Source organism: Drosophila erecta, unplaced genomic scaffold (assembly GCF_003286155.1).
Source record: "Drosophila erecta strain 14021-0224.00,06,07 unplaced genomic scaffold, DereRS2 tig00000000-arrow-pilon, whole genome shotgun sequence".
NCBI classification, from domain to species: Eukaryota; Metazoa; Arthropoda; class Insecta; order Diptera; family Drosophilidae; genus Drosophila; species Drosophila erecta.
In genome coordinates, this window is record NW_020825194.1 from 8,551,673 (window position 1) to 8,569,348 (window position 17,676).

Here is a 17,676-nt window from a genome sequence, read left to right on the forward strand (position 1 = left end):
CGTAGGTACAATGTGTATCCAGTTCGGAGCCGGATGCAGCTGTCTCTCCCCAAAGTACTGAGAGTCGGCAGTCGCCCTCTTCAACGGACTGCGAGAGGAGTAAGTGCATCTACTTCAATAAGAGCCCATTTCATTGAACCCTTTATAACAACATTTACTCTTTAACAACTAGGCATTTGTAAGAACAATGTGTTTACCCAGCCCAGTGGGATCTACAAGCACTCGGAGCCAAAGATCAGACGCATTCACATTACCTCGCAGACGTCGGCGGAGAACGGAATAAGCCTGATGCAGGGACAAGGTATGCGACTGGCGACATCTAACACAAACTCCACATCTGCATCCACGTCTATAACATCGTCATCGTCGGCACCACTAACCACAACTGCTATGGCTGGCCAACGCCAGCTTGTGCACCGCCAGCAGGCCGTGCACCTTCACACATCTCCAAACATCTCCAACAGCCATCCAAACACCTTCCTTCATAGCCACAAAGTAGTTAACTTTGACTACCAGGGTAAGGCCCCATCGCTGACCAGCACTAATTGCATCCACACGCTAACCCACCAACACAACACCACCCATTTGGCTACTGCATGATCGCCTGCACCACCTCCAGCACCTGCACCTGCACCTGCACCTTTGTCTAGTTTATAATCTGTACCCTCCGTCTGTACTTCGCTGGGTGCTGGGATCACCATTGCCCCCGAGTAACCAAATTCGTAGTCCTAGTTTCTATGAGTGTGTGTGTGTGCCTTTCGTAGAGTCGCCTACCACAACGCAGCAGCATACATCAGTTCCAACCGCTCAACCAGCAGTCGAGAAGACGACGATCAGGACGCCCACAAAACGTTCGCGCCGCCCGCAACGTGGGGCAGGGCGTGCGGCGCCCACGGCGTCCGATAGAAGTTTCCAGCTGCCACCACGATCCTTTGCCATTGGGGAGCTGATATGGGGTCCGGCGCGGGGCCATCCCGCCTGGCCCGGAAAGATCGTCAAGATGCCAGACGGAGTGTGCACGCCGTCGCAGCAGTTCGATCACGTCTGGGTTCAGTGGTTCGGCGGCGGCGGGCGTTCGACCTCCGAACTGATTCCGGTCAACTCATTGCAGAGTCTCTCCGAGGGTCTGGAAGCACATCACAAGGCCCAGAAGGATACGAGAAAGTGAGCATCGATTGAGGGTGGGAATTTCTGGGAAAGATCGGGGGGGAAATGTTTATTCAAGCTAATATTTAAAACAGGCAGCATTTCAGGATACCTTCGGCATTAGGTGAACTCCAGACCAGCCCTGTAGTTAGTTATTGTACGAATTCGAAAATATTTGTTGAACTTCATTTTATATCTTTAAGTAGTATTTATCTGTACTTTGTAGTTTTTTCTTGCATATGGTATGAAAGCAAACGTTGCAATTTTTTTGGTTATATTTGTATACAAAGTAATTGTATTTATTTTGCTTTAGACACATAGATAATTTTTTAGTTTATTTATGCAGCCTTTATCAAACCTTACAATCGTAGCTGTTTAGAAGATTGGAAATTTTATATATTTAACTGTGCAATTTAGCTATAAATCGGCATTTAAGTGCATTATTAATTAATTTAATCATTGTTTACATTTTGACTTTTAATTTGCTAATTAATATTCTTGTTTCTTTTTTTAAATGCGCTGAACCAAAACCAAAAATTAAACCATGCCCTGCCAACCCCAACGTGTATAACTCTGTGTGTGTATGCATAATCATCATCATCATCATGACCAACAACAACCCCACTCGAAAATGAAAAACCCAAATCCGAACCCAACCTGAAACCAACCAAAAACTCAACCACATACACACACTCACCATGCGACCACAAAGGAGCCGCAAACTGAACTCGCAGCTCGAGCGGGCCATACAAGAAGCAATGACTGAGTTGGATAACATTTCAGCCTCCTCGACACCCGCAGCCACATCCTCGTCATCAGCAACCATCGCTGCTGTTCCCGCATCAGCAGGACCAGCTGTAATTGGCGGACAACAGCAGTATCAGCAGCAGCAGCAGCAGCAACAGCAGCAGCAGTCGCCCTCTTCAACGAACAACAAAATAAATGGACTCGCGCGGAGCAAGCGCCAGGCCAACACAAGTGGGGCCAGCATGGTGCTGACCACCAGTACGGCGGCCACATTGAGTGGCCTCTTCAATCAGCAGCGAGCCAAACCCATACGCATTGCACCAGCTCCACCGGTGGCCACAACGGGCACGGGAAACATTGGGACGATACCAGCAGCTGGAGCAGCAGCATCAGCAGCTTCAGCTGGAACCGGGACCACTTCGGCCCGTTCCGAGATCCTGAAGCTGACCAAATGACCAGCGCTGTCGACGTTGCCGTCGACAGTGAGCACAGCCAGCTACACCCTCGTTATCGGGCATAAGTAGCGGGCGGCAGGAGGAGATGCCGCCAGGCCATAAATATAGCTATCCATATGCGACGATGCGAGTATATAGTGTTTAGTGTTAGGTGTCAGGCCTCAGCTTTGGAGTTTGTTGTTTTGTATTCTTTGACAGACTCCCCGCTTAGTTGCGTCGCTGGGCGGCGCGCGCCACACTTTCGAAATAGACAATAAAACAGCAAGATGATGTTAATGAAAATCAAGTTACAAAGAGCAGTTCTAACAATTAGCTATAGGTTTGGCTTCTTAGACAGCGCCGCGGCGCAAAATTTGCGTTGTTTTGTACATAGTAAGCACCCCAAGCTACAGATGTTCGTATTTAAGTATTTATTTATTGCATATAGATTCTTGGTTTCTATAGGTTTTGTTTTCGTTGCAATTTGTAGACCTACCAATTATTTGTATAAATAGGTAAACTAAGCTGATGATACTTAGCCACTAAGTTTAAAGAACATCCACAACAATTACATTTGCCTTGTCAAGCAAATAATATCAAATCAAAAGCAGCTACTGATTTTCATTTATTGTGATTGCACAAATTGTTTTTTAAACTCTAGAAGAACAAATTATTTATGTCAAACACAAAAAACGAAAAAACCATGAGAAAATTAGAACGGGTTGAGAAAAATTATATTTATAAATTGTTATTATTTATTTAGTTGAAACTATTGTAAAATTATAATTGTAAAACAAAAATGAAATCACACTTAGCGGAACCACACGGAGCAAATAAAAAGTAAAAAACAAAACTGAAAACAGAACTGAATGGTGTTTTTGTGTCCACTACTCGTAAATATAATGTAACAGGTGAATGTAAGCATTTCTAAGATCGCTCAAGCGCACAATATTTATGGATTCTTATAAGTCTTATATTGGGAATCAGTTTTTATGTGCGACTGGAAACTCACACATCTGAGTAAAAGCAGTGAGCAGCCGTCAAAATGACGCAGTCGATCTGGCCATGTCCGTCTGTCCGTATGAACGCCTCGATCTCAGGAACTACAAAATGTTATGATGTTGTAAAAAGTCAAAAATGTCCCAAGACTGAAGTTCTAAACTGCATAACTCAACTAATCTTAATCGGTATTTGAAGTGGCAGACTTCTAAATGTTTCTGGAGCAATTCCCTAAAAAAATATATAATTTTATTTTTTTTTTAATTTTTTTTTAGTTTATTTTGATGTTATATCTTGTTAGCATTATATCTTGTTTTGTGTTCAACTGCATCGAAGGTTAAGATTTTACTAGCTTCTAGCCTGGTATTTAAAACTAAAAGTTAATTTTATTAAAGGTTTTCTTATCTGCAAACGGCAAAGAGCCCTTGAAAATGGAAACTCAGATCTGTCAGAACTATCAATCTAACTGCCGACAGTTTTCTTGATAAGAGGGATTTCACACTTCCTAAATATGTAAATTAAGTTCATCCGAACAACCCTTTGTAATTATCTGAAAAGCGAATTTAAAACTATGATCTTTAAATTCCTAGCTGCGTTCAGTATTAGCCAACTCTCCTTGTATCCAATCTTTGAAATAGTGCACCCTCGTGTACAAACTGGGAATATCTGGAGTATCACATGCGAGTCCAAAAGACGTGACACCCATGACTTGGTATCGGCATCCATTTCCGGTATGGGCAATTAGCAGCGGACCACCCGAATCCCCATTACAAGTGTCCTTATGCCCCGGGGACCCAACGCACAACTGGGTCTCCGCATTGTATCCTTGGGGACAATCCTCACTTGGATAGGTTGTGTCGCTACAAGACCGATTATAGTTTTGCAGCTCCACCTCCCTCAGTTCCTTGGACGGTTCGAATTCGTCGAATTTCTTCTGACCCCAACCGATGGCAGTAAAGGAATCTAGCTGCTCTCCTCCATTCGAAGGCAGGCAGGCTGGCATCTTGTAAGGTCCAAAGGTCACCTGTCTGCGCAAACGAACAAGGCCAATATCGTTGTAGAGAACGGGGTACCGAAAGTGAGGATGAGCCCTTATTTCAAGCACTTCAATGTCCTCCGGTTCGGCATCATCCTCGTCGGAGTCGAAGACTAGTTCTCCTAGTCGCACAATATTCACAATTCCACTGCGAAATAAATATGCATTATATGCATTGTTGTTTTTAATTACTTTTTAAGTCGTACTTACACATCCGAGTAAAAGCAGTGAGCCGCCGTCAAAACCACCTGGTGACTTATCAAGGTGCCTCCACAAAACCACTTCGTTTGATTTCCACTAGACCTGTGATGACCCAGCCGAGCGGCCATGGGAAACTTTTTTGGAAGGGCTGCAATGCCTCCAACTACAACAGTCCCTGAAGTTCCACCTTAGAAAGGAGTTCTATCACTCATACTATACGATTGACACCTATCGGAAATAAGCTCACTGTGAATGTCAGAAATTTTAACAAGGCCAATGTAACACATAAAAGTCAGTGACAAAATCCGTATGGCCATTATAGATGTTATACTGTGCAGCTGCACCCAACGAAGACTCAATTGAAACTGAATTCAATGATTGATTATGATTCCGGCTCGTCTTATCTATCAAGAATTCTAGGGGAAATTACAAACGGACAAGATTAGTTTGAGCTGAGTTTGTGAATGGCATACCCTGTGCATTGTAATTAAATTTAAATCACATCACCATAGGCTCCAATGTCAAGAAGTAATAGTAGAGTATGATGCAAAGTAGTTCAGTAAAGTCCGGTATTTCGAGCTGAAAGGAGCTGTGAATTATTGGTTGTTCAAAAAGTAAGCATTCTGGAGATTTTAGATTTCTATATGATATGCTTGAGAACTACTTTACCTAGGCAAATATTCCGAGTTAGTTGGGTTACAAGCCAACAATGCATAGACTCAAGTTGAAGAACAAGCAGCCTCCGCCGCGCTATGAGCCCACTCTCCAGCCGGTCAATGGCATCGTGCAGCCGCCGGTCATTCCGCCGCCAAATCGTCCTGGCCGGAGGACGAACGTGCTGGAAGATCTCAAGTCCGTGCTGAACTTCATCTGGCGCATTCGCTGTTCGTACCACTTCCGCCATCCCGTCGATGCGGTGAGCCTGGGTGTGCCCGACTACCATGCGGTGGTCAAGCATCCGATGGACTTGAGCACGATCAGGAAGCGACTGCACAACAACTACTACTGGCAGGCGAGCGAGGCTCTGGAGGATTTCAAGCTGATATTCGAGAACTGCATGCTGTACAATCTGGAGGGCTCACCGGTAAACCAGGCGGGGAAGGAGCTGAAGGAGGTCTTCTACACGCGACTGGCGTCCATTGATTTGAGCAAGGAGGCGGAACTGAAGCCAAAATCGGAAAAGCGCAAGAGAAAAGCTACCGACTCGCTGGATTCAGGCACGACTCCCATGTTGCCACCACCGCGAGCATCGAGTCAGTATCCTGGACACTGGTCTTCGGGTCGTCCCCCATGGCACTGTCCTCCACCGATTCCTGGGGTGCCGGCACTTCCTTCACCATTCCGAAATTTCGTGCCTCCCAACTTGATCCCATCTTTTATACCCGATTTCTTGGTGAATCCCGTGACATCTATGATACCAATTTCATCAATGATGAATCCGATATTCAAGAATACTTGGGACTTAAATAGAGGAATGAATCTGCCGCCTGAAAAACCAGCCTCAGCGCCAAACTCCTTCCGTCCCATTGTCTTGCCACCACCCTTGACTTCATCGCCAATCGAACCCATCATGATGCCTTTGCCCACATGGCCAAACCCAACACCAGCTGAGCCCCCAGCTCAATTGCCACCACCGCCTCCGAAGCCCAAGCCACCTGCTATCATCTGTTACAAGTCTCTGGATCGATTGATTGAAAAGAGCCACACAGATCACCTTCTGAAATCGATGCTGAAACGAAAGCGCAAACAGATTACATGGGCTTTTAACCACGCTGACTACTGGCGCAGGTACTCCCAGAATCCGGACTACGACCACGATCGTGAGGAGAAACTGGATTGGAAGATACTCCAGGAGCGTTTGGACGCCGATAATTTTGAGAGCTTTGATGGATTCGTGAGCACTGTGCGAAAGATGTTCCAGAACGCATTGCGTTGCTTTCCGGAAGATGGATTAATCAAGGCTTCGGTGAAGAAAACCAATGAGATCTTTGAGAAAAGACTGCCCAAGTACAGGCAGTTGATTGCGACGGCCAAGGACAAGGGGCGTCTACTGGTGGCCACCAAGGAAAAGGAGTTTCGTGCCGCAGAAACCATGAACATTAAACAAGAAAGAGTGGATCAGGAGACTGAAAACGTTTGGATTCCAAAACCAGTAACTATTAAAATGGAGCCCCTGGACGTACCAGAACAGGAAGTGCTCACGACGGAGCCCCAGGATGTACAACAAACAGTAGTACCTAGTACGGAGCCGCTGGGTGAACAAACGAATGCTAGCGATCAAAGTGCGAAGTGTTCCAGCATGAAAAGCAGTTCTATTAATGTGTAAATTCCTTTCACAGTATTGTGGTATTTGATGTATGTTACTTTATCAGCATTAAATAAGAGCCTAATTATGAAGTATCAACATTTTCATAGTTTAATTCTTATATTTAAAATATAACGGTCAAGCACCAGGGCGCCATCGTTACCCATACGCCACCTCTCGATTGACAACGCAACTAAATAGGAATAGGGTGACCAGTCGTCTACCAATCTGGCAGCTCTGCAGGTAAAGTGCTGCACAGTGTTCCGTTGCCACGTCCTTTCCAACACTTATCTGTTGCTTCGCATTAAAAATTTTTGCCTGACTGGACGACTTCGCAGAAAAGTCCCAGAAGAAAACGCGGATAAGTCGGAATTAAGGCAGCCACCATGTCATACCAACTGTACCGCAACACCACGCTCGGAAACACCCTGCAGGAGAGCCTCGACGAGCTGATTCAGGTGAGTGCTGACCCGCAAAATGGCCGCACTTCGCGCTGGCAAAGTAGAACACATTATAATTTCGGTCTTGCATATTGCAGTACGGCCAGATCACGCCCGGTCTGGCGTTCAAGGTTCTGCTGCAGTTCGACAAGAGCATCAACAATGCCCTAAACCAGCGGGTCAAGGCCCGCGTCACCTTCAAGGCTGGAAAACTGAACACCTATCGCTTCTGCGACAATGTGTGGACTCTCATGCTCAACGATGTGGAATTCCGCGAAGTCCACGAGTTCGTCAAGGTGGACAAGGTCAAGATCGTGGCCTGCGACGGCAAGAGCGGCGAATTCTGAATACCACCGACCCGATCTGAACACCATATACCCACTAAATACACCATTATAACCATTACAAATAGCCGTAAGATTCGTAGCCGATAAGCTGGGTTGGCCAACTAGAACCGACCGTGTGATGCAGCGGGCATTGCAAGAAATACACTGTTAATTCATAGTTCAAAAAGTCGAGAATGTTTGTTATATTTGCCGGGTAAACAAGGCCATTCAATGAATTGCGTTTTACAAATCACTAGGGGCAGCATGAAATTGTGTTTCGTAAATGGTTCCCAGAAGCCCTAACTAATTAGAAACTATACATAGAAAGGAATTCAACGTATAAAAATAGGTCACATCATGCTAATAGACTTTTTTAATTATTATTTATTAATAATTTTAGTTCACTTGTTTTGAGCGCTTAACAGAGCTCTGTAAGCCGGCTAATGGTTGGAGCCTTCGCTAGATAGCGTGAAATGTTTTGTTTGGTATTTTTTAGTCATACTTTCTGTGCAGCCACATCGAGTGAGCTCTCCAGTTTCGCGACCTGCAGTCACACTTGCTCCAACGAACAAAAACCACCGCCCGCATCATCACGCATCGTTATTTGTTGTTGTCTCCGCCGTTCAATCGCTGACAATTAACAACAAAACAAAAAGAACGGCAGGCACTGCCTTCGCTTTTGAGAGAAGACCGCGACTGTAAACTGCCAGGCGATCGAAATCGAAGCGATTTAAAATCGAAAACGCGCGCGAGATGCGGAAAAGCCAAACGCCGCGAGCTTTGTTTATGTGTATCGGAAAATAACACAGGAAAATCCCTTAGATTTTGTGTGCGGATGAGCCAGTGCGAAAGCAATATCAATAATATCCCAAGCAGATTGCTGAATAAATCGCATTCGAGAGGTAAAAATGCAAATCGGAGTGTGATTATTGAGAGTGTGCTAGTGTGTGGTGCGAAGTGACTAAGCGCCGCAAAGAAAGTGGAAAAGCGGAAAAGCGGGGGACGCGGTGGTTGGGGGCGAGAAGTGGGCAAGGGAAAAAATCTAAAGTGCATTCATATTGCGTGCTAATCTCCGCCGTTTTTCCACTGCAGAAACGTGAATATAATTACGGCGAAAGCGGATCAATAAAGTGATTTTTCGTGCAGTCAACGAGAAAAAGAAAAGAAATGAAAATAAAACCTTGCGTTGGCGTCGCAGCAGCAGAAAATTTCGAAACAAATTCAGCAGCGCCCTGTGAAATATAAATAAATTTATATGCCATCCCCTCCCCTTCTTGTTCTTTTATGTTTTCCAATTGGACTCCTGCTGCGCCGCCATCACTTACAAAAAAAAAATAAATAATTCTCGCCTTCTAGGAAGTAAAAGTCGCGTTGAAAGGCAATTAAGATTAATCCATAATATCCATATCGATTATTTAAAGGTTTGACTAAAAGATCGGCAAAATTAATTTCCGTCGCATTAAAATCTTTACATCAAAACTGGATTATAACAGATCCGTTGATATTGGCACTCAGCAGGAAAACAACTCGGGGGTAACCAACAAAATGGTGAAACGGTAAGTAAACGTCCAATGATTGTAAATGCATTTCAGTTAGATTCAGTCTTATCAGTCAAGCCTGTGTTTTCACCGATATCGGGCAATGTCGTTAACCCATTTCTACAGACCAATTAGCGTCTATGTTCGTCACAGACAGTGTTCTACAGTCATCGCCCCATAAAGCAGATCCATAAATAAAACGATATCCATTGTTCAGAATGGGTTTATTGGATAGTGAAAATAGCTAAATAATGAAAATTCAAGTACAAGCTTTGTTAAAGTCATTTGGATTTCTTACCCCTGGCCCAAGTTCCCTGTACTTCGTATTTAGATTTGGGATTTGCGTTGCATTTGCCGCGCCTGTCGGGTCTATTGAACCCCAAAAGTCTGATAAACAATTTCACATTCTCACCGCATCCATATCGCACAAATTATAACGCAATTTGTAATTGTTTTCCTTGTGAGGTTTCTTTTTTTTCGGTTTCTGTTAATCGCTACTACGTCGCAATGCAAGATTGCTGTTTCTATTCGTGTGCGCATTTTGTCACTGCCTTGCTTTTCTGGCCCCCCCAACTCCATGTTTTCCTACCGAGCAGCGGCTCCAACAACAACCAACCCCCAGCTGGGAAAAACACCCCCTTCTGGCTGCACTTCCATCACCCACCACCGCACCACCGAAATCATCATGTTTCAGCACTGAGAACTCAGAACTCCAGAACGCAACGCCACATAAATTTTGTGTGCGTTTTTCCACAAACAAAAAAATTGTAAAAAATACAACGCATACAGAAGGCCGTTAAGGCTCTGTTTTCAAAACCGGATCTTTAGTGACCGTGTAAAAAATTATTCATTTACCCATTAAGAACTGCAAGTTTCAGTCGAAAAAGTTGTAAAGTTCTTAAGTAAGGCAATATAGGAGCTTGTTATATTAACATTAAGTTCCAGGCCCTTGAGATCTAACGTACAACAAAAAAGTTATTGATTTCCCATGTATTATCGATATTTCGACACTTGAATTGATTCAAGTAATTTAATTAAGGTTGTACTTGTACTGTTTGAAGTTTGATGATTTTATCAGTTGTATTTTTCTTTGAATGGTTTAATGAAATTTTATTTTCGATAAGGCGAATTGCTAAGGATTTTTAAGTTCAAGAACAATTAATCAAAGTTTAATATACCAAAGCATTTTTAGAGATATCGTTTTAGTGTTTTATAAGAAAAGCCTAGCTATGATCTGTTCCATTACACCCTGTCTATAGAGGGTATGCAATCTTTAGCCCACTTAATTCAATTCCTGGGATACCCTTTTTCCAGTTGGGTTAACAGATGATGACTAGTTACCGATAACTGCTTTCTATTTCCCCACCATCAAGTTCAAAGTGTTTAGGGAAATGAAAACTTGAGTGGAAAGCTCTCAATGAAAATAAAAAAATAACAAAAAGTAGTGTTGCCAACACGGCGTCGGAATGGGAATACCCCTAAACTTCAAACTGAAAGGATACAGCGCCATAACATCGTTGAGATGACAGCAAAATAGAAAAGCGGCATTCGGTTTAACGCATGCGCCCTGACGTCACGACTGCAGCGGCAGCAGCACCAGCAACAATAACAACAACAACGAAAAACGACGACAGCAACAACATAATGTCCAGTGGAGTTTGGCTTTGCAATTTGATTTTCTACACGATTTTCAGACTTTTCATCTGCGGGCCCCCAAAATAGCAACAACAAAAACAAGGCAGCGCCTACATAAATAACTGCATACGTTGCATTCTCTTGCCCGCGCTCTCTTTCTCTCTCTCCCTCTCTCGCTCCCACTCCTTTGAGCTTCTCGCTCTCGCTTGCTTAATTATAGACTTTGTATCTAGCAATTTAAATACCCTTACTAGGGATGTAAAGACTTTAGATTTGTTTGTGGTCTTAAAGTTTTAAAATATTACGTTTATTGGACAACGGCTTAGTTATATAATAATAACCCAACAAATTTACATTGTATATTTATGATTTTTATTACTTGTAGGGTGCAGAGAATTCGGCTTTTCACCGTTAACTTCCCTTCTCGTTTTCCATTACTTTGTCGCGTTGTTTTTCGTGTTCTTCTTGCCTTCTCTGTCTTTCGTTGATGTTGTTGTTGCTGTTGCCCTGCTGCTTTTCAAGCAGGTTCTTCTTGTTGCATTTTTTACAGTTGTTAGGGCCTTGTTGTTGTTATTCAGTTCTTCTAGATTTTTGGTTTGTTGTTTTCGTTGTCGCGCCCCCTCAGCATCATTGCACCCCGCCCCCTGGCTGCTTTTCCAGAATTTTCAGGCCTTTTTTCCAACTACACTACCTGCTTGCCCCTTTTATCGATATATTTTATCACAGCGGCAGTGGGTCTAATCGATGCCGTCTCGCTCGCACTCGCACACTTCCTGCCGCTTACCTGAGTCCGCGACCTGTTCCCCATGTTGTTGTTATTATTATTGTTGTTCTGCGGGTTCCTTGGTTGTTGCTGTTGTAGTTGTTGTGGCTCTGGCGATCGTCTCGCAGGGATTTATGTACAAATCCACACAGCCTTCATGCATATGGCCGTGTCTGTTCTGTTCTGTTTTGTTCGGATCGGTGTTTATTAAATTCCACGATGCGTGCACAGGCGCGGGTAGGAGCATAGTGCCGACTCACAGTTTTACATGACATTTAATTCAATTATTTTCAAAACAAATTTTCTGTAAGAAAATTATATGCTATTCATTAAAATCGGTGTTCTTTGTATTATTTTATCTTTCATCTTACCACTACACTATGCATTTGATCACTGCTCCTCGTCGGCCTAATTTGTGTCCTATTATCTTGGCCACCGCTGTGCGCTTGCATTTTCAGTGGCTGCACAGCGGACGCTTGCCTTTTGCTTGGAAATTTATTTGTCTGCACGCCGATCCCCATTATGTATGTTCATGGGTGTATGTACATACATGCATATGTACATACATACGTACATATGTAGGAATGTATGGTTTGTATGGAATAAGTCGCTTCCTTGTATTTCTGTCCGTCTCTTTCCTTCGTTACTCCATCTGTTTATTCTTTTTTGGCGATTAAAATTAAAATTTAATTCCGCCGTTCTGCAGGCTGTTATACTATGTATGTATGTATGTAGCTGTAGTTGTTTGCTCTTGTCTGCCGGCTGCCATTGCCCCGTTTTTTCATTGAGCTTGGCTTTGTTTCACGGACTTCCTTGTTGTTTTCCCACTGCCCATTGTCGCCCCCCTTTTGCCTGCCCCCTCCCCAAACTGCAATTTTACCACCGCCTGTTGCTGCTGCGCTTAGCAACATTTTGCTTATGTTGCTCATTTGTTAAGTGTAAATTTATTTATGAAGTAACCACTACCTATACACACACACACACACCATTTGTGGCTGATTCATATGCACATACCCGCGTACAAACATAATTAACTGATATTATTCATGCCCATGACTCCAGTGAATAACGCCGGAATTACTTTGCGGACAAGGGTTGGGAAATTCTCACTTCGAGGTACAAAAACCAACTATGTAGCTACACATATGGCATTTTGGTTTCATTAAAGCATTTTAAAACTTACATTTACATAAAACAAAGGAAATTTAAAGATGCTGCATATAACCATCACATCACTTAAAATGTTTTCAAACTCACATTTTCGTGGTTTTTATATCTCACAGCAAGTTTGAATCCATTTTTGTCTATCTTCTATGTACTTTAAAGCCGTCGAAACAAATATTCTTATCAGGGCAGGGCGACAGCTGAGCTTATGAAGCTGATAATTTACAAACCCCTGTTATCATGCTAACGATGAAAAGATTTGGAATGAAATTTTGGAAATTGGAATTTCCCTATTCTAGCTCAATTAAATGAATGAAATGTGACACCATTTAATATCAGGGGAGTTCCAAATGTAGAGAAGCTTAGATTGTCAGTGCTATTTGAATGGGAAATTGGTAGCATCCGCCTTAGAATTTCTTGCTCACCTTGACAGTTCTTTGGCTGAAAGCTTAATAAACGGAGATTAACATTTCAGCCTGTCTAATGCATCTATCCCCCTTTTCACAGTCTTTCATTTTGGTCGTTCTAGACTTGCGAAACTGCCAGTTTGAGTTACATTTTAAGTTGGGCTTAAACCTGTCTCAGCGTTTCCACATTGCTGCTGCTGCTGCTGCATTTTGCATTTGCCCTTGCTTATCATTTCACTTTTGTTTCAATGCAGCGTGCACTGATAAGGTGCAGAAAAATCTCTGATTAGCTGTTGCAGCAGTCGCCACAAAAGGCAAAAAAAAAATTAATCAGACAAGTAAATACACGTGACCTGGATCTGGGACTGAAAATCTAAAGAGGGAAACTTAATTAGGACGGTATTTGTTCGTGTGTGTCTGGCTCTGATAAGCTCCCTGGCGGAAAATGTCAAGCGGAAAATGCAAACACAGCCAGTAGCAGCCCCATGAGCTGGCTGGATAAACAAACTAAATAAAAATAAAAATAACTTTTCGTACTAATCACGAGTGCAGCCGTTGTGCTCCTACCATTAAATTCCTTCGCATTCGGAGCACAAAGAGCCGGAATCATCGGTATCAACAAACTCGTCGAGGTCCCATCCTCCCACCCAACCCCACTTTCCCCCCGCTTTCCCACGGCTCTGCCTATATTTGCTGACCGAAAACCGATTCAGCTGTAATATTTACCGCTGACCGATCTGACTCGCAGTACAGTAAACACTCCCTAATGCAGATGCGGGAATGTTTTTCAAAAATGTAGAAATCTAACTTACTGGCAGGTATTGAATGAGTGAGTTTAACTATTCAAGTCTCAATCTATTCTTATAATTAGGTTAGCAAACTATCACAAATTGAATTTTACTCTTAATTACAAATATTTTGAGATGTTATGATAGATGATAGAGCTTTTAAAAAATACCCCTTATGCTTCCAATTAAATGCACTACACGTTTTCTTCTGTAAGATGGCTCGTAAAATCACAAATTTAACGACATCCCAGATTTAAAGTTTCTAATTCGAGGAAAATCCACTTTGGTAGATTGGGAAAACGGGGAGATCGAATTTCGTTAGCTGGGGGCTCTGGGTTCAAAGTTCACGGCGCTTATCAGTGCGCACATCTCTTGCGGACAGCGCCTGAGATTGGAGCCAAATTGCCGTGGCGTGCATTGCCATCTGAACTCGAAGTGTCAAAAGCACGAACCGTTTGAGATTGCCCAAAATGGGAGGCAAGTTTGATGCTCTCGGGCGGTTGACCCACATAAGGAACCACCCATCACCCGTCCCACCCATCCGCCCCCCATTTCGGCCCTCTCTTTTCCTAATGGCCAAGTGAAAGTTTCCTCTTTTGCTGCTCCGTTGGCTTGGCTTAAGTAATTTACAACAATTTACGACAAATTTGCATTGGACCTGATGAAATGAAATTTTCGGGCTGTGGTGTGAAAAAATATGAAAGTGAAAATGAAAATGAAAATTGCCCAACGAACGCATTTAACTTTGATTTGCAAGTGATCTGCAGCTGCTTAAAGTGCAATGTTTGGGTAATTTTGTGTATGCAGGTGGATTCATTTGATTCATTTGACATGCATATGATATCCCATTCCGCAGGTCCAGACCCAGACAGGATATGCGCCTCGTCGGGCTGCAGGTGCTGTGCAAAAACTTGGCAACATCCTGCGGGGAAAATGAAACAGTGCTTTATAAAAAACAACGGCGCAAAAAGTGCCACCATTGTCATTGCCGCCTGAAACGTTGGAGAGGAAGTCAAGGGTGAACGACCACAGGGACATTCAGTTGACAGACAGAGAGACAGACAGGCAGGCGATTCGATTAAACTTTTATGCAAGGTGGAATATTCAGCAAGTCGTAAACTTCGTTTAACCGCCCCTAAAACTGTTCAAAGTTTTCAAAAGCCAACTAAAATAGTGAAGTTTAGCACGGGCTTTTTGGAAAAACTTCTCAAGAGGCCAAATTATTTTTTGCCACTCAAACTGAAACAGCTCAGACAGTTTGTGTTATATTATAACCAAAAGTATTTTGACAAACTTCAAGATTTGCTATTCATGTTCACTAAACTTGTTTCGTTTTCGTGGTCACTGATTATTACAACGCGGCCGTTTTAATACGTCAATTAATAAGTAGCATATGCCTATTTTGTGTGTCATTAATAAGTCCGGCTTAGAGCCCAATACCCAGATCCCTGATTCCCAGACCGCAGACGCTGCTGAAAGCGAACCAAGCTGGCTAAAAGCTGAATGCTGAATGCTGAATGCGGGCTTAGACCTTTGCAGTTGCTGTTTTTGTTCCTGCTTCGGCTGCCTTAGCCATTTGCCAGACGCCAACGAGCTTTTGTATATGATTTGACCTTAATTCCCTGGCACATTGCACTTTAAATGCAGGCTGGCTGTAGGAAACTGCTCCTTTAAGCGCATTTTGAACTTTGTCTGCGGCGGGCTGCTTTGCTGCCCTGCTCCTCCGCTTTCTTCTTTCCTGTTCCCGCCAGCTTGTTGTTTTTTTTCTTTTTTTATTTTTGGTTTTGTCGGGCATTTCCGGTTTGTGTGTGAAGACGATGAATAAGGCGAAGATGAGGAGCCTGGCTAAGCTCGGCCCGGTGAAAGACGTTGGTGGGCCAGGACCTCAAGTGGACAGGGTAGCGGGAGGATCCACATCCTTTGTCTGCCAGTTGGCTTAGTTCGAGCTTCCACGGCACAATGTGCCCGCAGGAAAGTGAGTGTGTGCTAGTCTCTGTTTCTGCCACAAAGGATAGAGGATATTGCTCTCCTCCATGTGAGTGTTGTCTCAGTGTGTGTGTGTGCGTGTGTATGGATGTGTGTGTGTTAGGTCATTGGCTGCTGTCCTGCCGTTCGTTCCATCCTTTTGCCTCCCTGAACAGAACTTTGGCCAATATAAATTTTATACTAAAAAATTTGTCTTCTTCCTCTGCTCTTTTTTTGCAGGTAAGTTTCGGTTGAAAACTTTCGGAGTTTAAGGCGTTTGGAAACTGTTGCCTGCCCCCGCACATTGCCACTTGACTTTGGCCAAGACCTGGAGGTGGATTCAATTGGTTTCGGTTTGGTTTTTTTCGAAAACTTTTTGGGCCGGCTTATTTATTTATTTTTTCTATGCGGTTTTGTGAACTCATTTGAAATAATTACACGGCTCTAACTCAATGTCTCGAGTTTTTGCCTGGGACGCGTTTATTTTGGTGAACAATTGATTTCCCACACGCGGAGACACAGAAATTGCAAAAATCACAAAGACCAGAAATGGGAAATTCCTTAGTTATTGTTGGATCCGCATAAATATGTATCTTAGTTAAGAGTTGAAAATCGCGTGGGCCGATTCCGCGAAGTCAGTTGGAGTTCAGTTCAGTTTTGCAGACCGCGGAGGCTCGTTAGCCTTGTTAACTAAGGCTTTGTAGGTTGGCAAATCCGTTCTGAGAATTCGCCTCAGATGTGCCAACTGTAATTGGCAAGAAATTAAGTTGAGCCATAAAACTAAGCTGCATTAGAACTAGAATAGCTTCCCACTTAACTAAACTGACTCGTATTAATTATAGTTACTCCATGTATTTCTGGAATTTATTTATGTGGGAAGATCAGCGCCCTGAAAATGATGCTCTAATGAAGTTACAAATAAATACATTTTGAGAACCTTGAAAGTCAGTAAGAATACAAAGTAGAGGCACCAGGGAATAGTACTTTTTTCAAAAACTACAATGTTTTCAAATAATTAATTTTAGCATCCCTTTTAACAACTATGCATTTTGCAAACCCTTTAAAGTGTATTCCAATGAGTTAGCGCTTCCAGCTAAAGCAAACTTTTAATTGGGTCTAAAGAGCCACGAGGGAAAGTCGGGACATGCATTATCTATGAGTATATGCATTCCGGCCGAGACCAAAGCCGCGCTCGTTCCCGTTTTCGTGGCTAAGAGCGATGCAACCGCCGATTAACTTGGCGGTTGCACATGGCCATTCTGCAATTTCCCGGGGCGTCCCTTCTCCCGGCTGAGCCCATTTCGTGACCCAATTAAACTGTTTACTTGCATAATTTCCACGTTATTTAGTGCGTAATTGCATTAGTTGGAGTGTTAATAGACCATGCATAACTTTTCGCGCAATTCTCAAGTGGCAAACAGACTAAAATTGATGAACAAACTGCCGTGATTATGCTGTTGATGACGACGACCATAATGATGATGACGATGATGATGATGATGATGATTAAAGGCGCGCCTTCATTTCGGTTTTCTATAGTTGGTTTGGTTTGGGTTGGGTCTGGATCTAGGTCTGGCTCTCTGATTTGTAACTGCAATTGCAGCACACATACTGGCATTCTTGGCACACAATTGCTGTGGCATTTATTGGGTGTTATTGTTGCGGTTTCGCAGTTGACCCACATTTTTGCCAATATGTTGCGCTGCTCTATGCTGCTAACAAGTCGGCATCGGGGATAGGTCCATAGATATCCACCGCTCGGATGCAAAACCCACCGATCGG

The 17,676-nt window shown here is 43.3% G+C and overlaps 5 protein-coding genes and 1 long non-coding RNA gene across 14 annotated transcripts in view; 4 read left to right on the plus strand and 2 right to left on the minus strand.

The window, feature by feature from the left end:
• The window catches only part of LOC6555309 (methyl-CpG-binding domain protein 5), a 29,665-nt gene extending 26,265 nt beyond the window's left edge, over window positions 1–3,400 (plus strand). For 4 of the 9 annotated variants that reach the window (XM_026975665.1, XM_026975662.1, XM_026975659.1 and 1 more), the window contains 4 exons: window positions 6–99; window positions 173–517; window positions 765–1,164; window positions 1,859–3,400. In XM_026975665.1, coding sequence (XP_026831466.1) covers window positions 6–99; window positions 173–517; window positions 765–1,164; window positions 1,859–2,348 — 1,329 coding nt within the window. In that variant the 3' untranslated portion in view covers window positions 2,349–3,400. The remainder of the gene's footprint in view (window positions 1–5; window positions 100–172; window positions 518–764; window positions 1,165–1,858) is intronic. The other 5 variants (XM_001982046.3, XM_026975676.1, XM_026975678.1 and 2 more) reach the window with 5 other exon arrangements.
• Window positions 3,401–3,587: 187 nt separating this feature from the next.
• LOC6555310 (serine protease snake) lies at window positions 3,588–4,892 on the minus strand. Its single transcript, XM_001982047.3, has 3 exons — window positions 4,811–4,892; window positions 4,573–4,750; window positions 3,588–4,510 (listed from the first exon to the last, which is right to left on the minus strand). Exons 1-3 carry the CDS (start codon window positions 4,878–4,880, stop codon window positions 3,913–3,915), a joined length of 846 nt encoding a protein of 281 aa, XP_001982083.2. The 5' UTR covers window positions 4,881–4,892; the 3' UTR covers window positions 3,588–3,912.
• A 380-nt stretch (window positions 4,893–5,272) lies between these two features.
• Window positions 5,273–6,889, plus strand: LOC6555311 (bromodomain-containing protein 4A). The gene has a single exon (XM_026975890.1). It carries the CDS (start codon window positions 5,273–5,275, stop codon window positions 6,887–6,889), a length of 1,617 nt encoding a protein of 538 aa, XP_026831691.1.
• Window positions 6,890–7,100: 211 nt separating this feature from the next.
• On the plus strand, window positions 7,101–7,813 carry LOC6555312 (transcription initiation factor IIA subunit 2). Its single transcript, XM_001982049.3, has 2 exons — window positions 7,101–7,326; window positions 7,407–7,813. The coding sequence occupies exons 1-2, from the start codon at window positions 7,255–7,257 to the stop codon at window positions 7,653–7,655; spliced, it is 321 nt and encodes a 106-aa protein (XP_001982085.1). The 5' UTR covers window positions 7,101–7,254; the 3' UTR covers window positions 7,656–7,813.
• A 366-nt stretch (window positions 7,814–8,179) lies between these two features.
• Window positions 8,180–17,676, plus strand: part of LOC6555313 (protein pellino) — a 29,774-nt gene continuing 20,277 nt past the window's right edge. Inside the window, exons 1-2 of the mRNA XM_001982050.3 lie at window positions 8,180–8,536; window positions 9,056–9,190. Coding sequence (XP_001982086.1) covers window positions 9,180–9,190 — 11 coding nt within the window. The 5' untranslated portion in view covers window positions 8,180–8,536; window positions 9,056–9,179. The remainder of the gene's footprint in view (window positions 8,537–9,055; window positions 9,191–17,676) is intronic.
• Window positions 11,287–12,190, minus strand: LOC113563933. The gene is made up of 2 exons (XR_003407705.1): window positions 11,942–12,190; window positions 11,287–11,874 (listed from the first exon to the last, which is right to left on the minus strand). It is a non-coding gene; the product is annotated as an uncharacterized LOC113563933 (long non-coding RNA).

What these genes read in the sequence shown, in the direction of transcription:
- LOC6555311 (XM_026975890.1), top strand. Translation starts at nt 5,273, where the DNA reads ATGCATAGACTCAAGTTGAAGAACAAGCAGCCTCCGCCGCGCTATGAG.
- LOC6555310 (XM_001982047.3), bottom strand. Translation starts at nt 4,880, where the DNA reads ATGGCCATACGGATTTTGTCACTGACTTTTATGTGTTACATTGGCCTT. An exon ending in TAAAATTTCTGACATTCACA is followed by an intron (nt 4,751 to 4,810) that starts GTGAGCTTATTT and finishes CTCCTTTCTAAG; the next exon opens with GTGGAACTTCAGGGACTGTT. An exon ending in CACTGCTTTTACTCGGATGT is followed by an intron (nt 4,511 to 4,572) that starts GTAAGTACGACT and finishes TTTATTTCGCAG; the next exon opens with TGGAATTGTGAATATTGTGC.
- LOC6555312 (XM_001982049.3), top strand. Translation starts at nt 7,255, where the DNA reads ATGTCATACCAACTGTACCGCAACACCACGCTCGGAAACACCCTGCAG. An exon ending in GCCTCGACGAGCTGATTCAG is followed by an intron (nt 7,327 to 7,406) that starts GTGAGTGCTGAC and finishes TGCATATTGCAG; the next exon opens with TACGGCCAGATCACGCCCGG.